We start from the raw sequence: 5,198 nt of genomic DNA, 5'->3' as shown, positions 1-5,198 counted from the left end.
AATTTTCATAATATTTCCATGTATTTAAAAAAATATCGTAAAAATCAGTAAAATAAGCTTACTGATTTTTTTTTTTTTACTTAACAGTATTTCTACACTGTGGTATTAGTACTTTAGTAAAAGTAGTAAACTATTTAGCAGTGATCTTCCACCGGCAGTGAGCTCTTATTGTAATTAACGTTTTAGCCTCTAGAGGTCACCAGCAGATCAGACTGCTGACAGCGTCTGTGCACTGATGAGAGAATATAAATACATGATTAGAAATAGAATTAACATTTTTAATGATTTTTATTAATTATGGTTAAAAAAGTAGGCCTATGTACTGGGTATAGTTTTATTGTCACTGATTCTACACAACAATTTAGTTAACTAGTCATGAGGCGTATATAACCCCAAAACTGACATAAAACAGTTAAAGTTTAAATTAAATCACTGGGAGTATAAAATAAGTAAATAAATAATTCTTTATAATTTTCCAATCAGTTGTTTTGGTTATAGAGTAGAGGTCTTCCATATTGTGTCATATTTTACATGTCTTCAAATTCCCCAAACTATGTGTAACTGAATAGATGGATTTTTCTTTAATTAAGAAATTCAGTAAAAATAATCACAGTGAATCTGATATGAAGCTTTATTCTCACCAGGACTGACGCACGCATTCAGTTTAGAAAATACACTTTGTTCATCACAGTACATACAATATTAGTACGAGTAAAACGCTGAAAATGTTATATTTTAATTAATGTACAGGTAACAGCATTTTATAATATAAAATAATATCTTTTCACATAGTTGGGGCTCAAGCAATGCAACAAATTACAAATGTTAAATGTGCAGCTAAAGGGCTGTTTAGTGCAGAAACTGACCTGCCTTTAAAATGACTTTTAGAAGGAATGTGATGTAGAGAGAATTTTACATGAGGTAGTGGTTTAACTGCATCTCAACAACACCTCTAAGCCTCACTGAGGCATCCTGGAGACATTTAACCTGTTGACCGTGAGAGCCTCAGACACATGAATGAATTACCAAAACTATAAATTCACAGTTTTTATCTGACCCAGAATGAGTAAAAACCTTTTGTTGTCCGTCCCCACGATCGGCTTCAGATCTGATTTTATTCGTCATCGAAGTCTGCAAAAGCAGGATACCAGTAACTCTCCTTTCTTTCTGAATTGCCTCTCTGCGCGTCGTCTTCCTTTTTTCGTTGGACTCTCTTTATCCTGGAGATCTGAGCAGCAGCCAGGCAGATCATGCAGACCTGCCGGAGGAAACAAAAACAGATCAGAGCTGCTTCTGTTCGAACACGATAGCCGTGTGTTTTCAGGTTGTCGGTCCTAGTCAATGCGATATCTCATGAACACTTTGAGGGAATTTATTCCATTTTGGAACTTATAGGCGTGTTCACACCATTCCCTTCACCCGGCGTGAATTTGCATCTATTATAGTCTTTGCATTGACATTGTGTGTAATCTCCTCGCACAAATAAAATGTGTTATTAGATAAATGTAAATTAAAGTTAAATTATTTACTTTTATGCCATGTTCCCACCAATATAACATTTTATATCAGGTACATTAGGTAACTTTTCCTAAACCTAAGCAAATGTTTTTGTGGCTAATCTTAACCAAACTGCGACAATGTTAATAAAGCAATATTTTGTTTGAAAGTCTGACTGGACATTGCATATTTATTATTGCTAACTTGACCACAAAGCCCTGAACAGTTCTGAAAGATCTTTGATAATGTGATAAAAGTTGTAAATAAAACTCTGCTCAGGGTTTCTGTATTTCACAGATTTTAAATCATGTTTTGTTGTTTTGATCTTGTCGGATGTGAAGTGAAGTCAGTGGCAATACCTCGAGCAGCAGCAGGCCGGCAGTCAGACCGGCCACCAGCAACAGGTTATTTTTGGCCCACCAGACTATCTTCTCCAGGCAGCCAACGGTGAAGACGTCCTGAACGGCCGAAAGCTCCTCCAGCTGCTGCATCCCATAACCACACATGGTGTTCAGCACCGTCTGCAAGAAAGTGAGGTGTTTATGGTCATTTTTTATTTCTGTCTTTTCTCACTACCTGTTCATCTCCTCTGAACTGATGTCATGGGAACGCCCACAAAACATTGAGCAAAATAACATTGAATTTGCCAGGTACAAATATGAAAATATAAAAATGTCAACATCTACAGGAAAGATTTTTATGAACTTATGAACGTAGGGTGCGAATCAAACTATGATTTAATAAGTTCATTGGTGCAAGAAGCCAGTGAGACTTAAAATCCCTCATCCCTCATTCCCAAAACCCAAAAGATAATGCATGCTTTGTTACGTTTGACTACAAACTTAAATTAGGATTTCTTAAACCAGTAAACCCAAAACTCCAGGCATCCAGGAGTCCCTTCATAAACCTGTGAAGGACCATACAGACCTGGTTCTGTTGGTGGACGCAGCAGGAGAAAGGAACTCCACAGGCCTCCAGACTGGGGTTGGTGTCCGAACAGTTAAAGTAGACGTTCTGGGACCAGTCCTTATATCCCTCGACTCCACAGCACTGAAACTGCAAACACAACAAACTGGATTATAGAAGGTCTGACTCTGCCTTAAAAACACAAATTCTTCTTTTTCACCTTCTTCTGGATAAAGTCGATGGCGTTCTCCAGGTCCTGATCCTCCCTGTAGAGGACGATGGCCTTCATCATCAGCCTCTCTGTCCTCTCCATCACCTCAACAACAACAGCATCATCAGTACTGGCACTTTAGTTTGAGTTTATACAGTAAACGGCTGCAGGAAGCGTCTGTATCTCCTTTATATTTCCTATCTGATCAGTGTGGCATTACCATGTCAGTGAAGAGGTATCCCACAACTCCAGCGGCGATCTGCAGCAGGAGGACGGTCGCCAGGATCCCCAGAAACTGCAGGAAATAGCAGCACCAACACGAAGAATAAATATCTCGTTAATCAAATGCAATCGGCTGATCGGTGATCAATCGTACCGTCTTCAGCAGGCAGGTGGCATTACGCAGCGCCCCGAAACACCCGAGGAACGTGATGAGAAACATCACCGAGCCGACGACAATCAACAGCAGAGCTGGATCCAGTGTCAGGGTGTCGACAACATCTGCACACACACAGTGAGTAAAAGTTTAAACATGTCTGATTAACTTTCTGGCTCATCATCAGGAATGTTATCAGCATTGTTTTTATGAGCCGTGCTGCCTCTGGGAGTGTCCTCTAAGTCTGGTGGGATTCGGTTTTAACTCTTGATTATAAAAGAGATCTGGTTCTCATAAGGTGGAAGTTTTGGTGTAATTTTATATATATTTACTGAATATTTTATACATTTATTGCATGTTTTTATATTGTGTTTTTATGCTTTTTAGGATTTGAATGCATGCTTTTAAGTTGAAAAACATTACAAACTACAAACAGTACATGAACAGACAATACCAAAGGACAGACAGGAATAAATGAAACATAAGTTAGTTCAATAAATTGTACAAGTTAAATAAACGCAAATTTTAGATTTCTTACTTATTTTTACAGTATGGGAGTAATTGAATGTGTTGTTTGATTTAACTTGATGGTTTTTAATTAGAACAATAAGATTTACGGATGTGAATGAAAAAGAGGTCAAACTGATGATAAGTTACTGATTTCTTTTGGTAGAAGAAGAAGAAAAAAAGCCAAACAATACACTTTCATATAAAAGAATAAATCAGAAACAATAAACAAGGAAATTAAGTAAGTCAGTCTCCATAAGGCCCAATATTAAAATGTCTAGTGTAGAAATAAACATATTTACAGCCTGTTGCTCTCTAGAGATAGTTTCCCTGTTCACTACAACTGTACAATTCACCCCTTTAAATTATATTAAGGATTAAAGTTATTCATAATTAAGGGCTTCGTGCTTTGAGCTCCACCTCTTTGTTTGGATCAGCCAGGAGCCGGCGGAGTCAGGACGGCCAGAGCTGCCTGATTATTTGTATTATAGCAGTGTTCGTCTGTATTTATAGGTAATTTCATTGGTTTTACAGTGTAGATTTTATGTAAAACTTAAAGCTAAAAAAAAGTATTTTAAGTTCAGTTATTGTTTTACTGTATTTTTTTGTGCTCTGGATGCTTTTTACAGTTTCGCCGTGAACTTTATTTTGAAAATCTAACTAGATGTTGCATATTTACAGTCAATAACTTGACAAAGGAGCCCTGAACGTCCAGAAAGAACTCGAAAATGTATTTATAATTTGCAGGTGACAATCATCCGACAGAAATAATGGCGCCACCAACTGGAAGAAACAGTGAAACGATGTTTACAGTGAAAACATACTGAAGGACGTAATAAAGACTCTCAGGGTTCATAAAGTTCCTGCAGTGGAAAAGAGCCATTACACATATTCAGTACAGTCTATTGATATTATCTTTTGACCAACCATTCTCCTTGGCGATCTTGGCGTAGATCCCCACCGCTGTGAGAACGGCGCTCACAACCTGCAGAGTCACAGAGGAAGACGTGATGAAGCACAGAAAACATCAGACAGAAGGGAGATCTTGTCTCTTTGGTTAGAGCTATGCTAGCAGCTCCCCTGCTTCCAGTCTTTGTGCTAAGCTAGGCTAAACATGTTTATTGGACTCAGGATAAGATCTAACTCTGGGTACCAACAACTCTGTTGAAAACATTGTCGATGTAGACGTGTTTGTACAGGTACAGGTGAGAAGATGAAATACTGAATCTGAAGCTTCATTCTTCACCTTTAATCATCATTCTTAGGAAATCAGTGGAGAATATTTCCAGGAAATAACAGGAGAGAGCTGGAAGAACACTGCTGTCTAACATATATGGAAGCCTGTTTCTGACAGGAAAAGAAAGGTTGTAAAACTGCTGCTGGTTAGTCTAAATGATCAGATGGTACAACCTCAAAATGATGAGATAGTAAGTCAGAATTTAAGCGGGGCCCGAATGAGCCACAGAACCGGAGAAATAAATTAACTAAATGTTCAGTCTTCTTGCTGCTGGTTCTGACACATTCAGAATCATTACCACTGTTTCTGTTAGCATAGGCTGCTGTTCACATTTACACTTTATAATCATTTAACACATATTAATATTTGACGACTAGTCAGCTAGGAAAGTCTTTAGTCTTATTTATTTAGTTATTACTTTATGTCCTATGTTTATACCGTATTTTTTATATTTCTTACACTGT

The 5,198-nt window shown here is 37.7% G+C and overlaps 1 protein-coding gene across 1 annotated transcript in view; it reads right to left on the bottom strand.

Moving 5' to 3' along the window:
* Positions 1-624: 624 nt before the first annotated feature.
* Positions 625-5,198, bottom strand: part of zgc:113223 (uncharacterized protein LOC541424 homolog) — a 5,340-nt gene continuing 766 nt past the window's right edge. Inside the window, exons 2-8 of the mRNA XM_035653739.1 lie at positions 4,425-4,482; positions 2,991-3,115; positions 2,835-2,909; positions 2,624-2,719; positions 2,425-2,553; positions 1,857-2,018; positions 625-1,258 (exon numbers count right to left, since the gene is read on the bottom strand). Coding sequence (XP_035509632.1) covers positions 1,115-1,258; positions 1,857-2,018; positions 2,425-2,553; positions 2,624-2,719; positions 2,835-2,909; positions 2,991-3,115; positions 4,425-4,482 — 789 coding nt within the window. The 3' untranslated portion in view covers positions 625-1,114. The remainder of the gene's footprint in view (positions 1,259-1,856; positions 2,019-2,424; positions 2,554-2,623; positions 2,720-2,834; positions 2,910-2,990; positions 3,116-4,424; positions 4,483-5,198) is intronic.

This window comes from Morone saxatilis, unplaced genomic scaffold (genome assembly GCF_004916995.1).
Source record: "Morone saxatilis isolate NCDOM2014 unplaced genomic scaffold, NCSU_SB_2.0 Contig12, whole genome shotgun sequence".
Classification (NCBI taxonomy): Eukaryota; Metazoa; Chordata; class Actinopteri; family Moronidae; genus Morone; species Morone saxatilis.
This window is presented reverse-complemented; position numbering and strand designations above follow the sequence as displayed.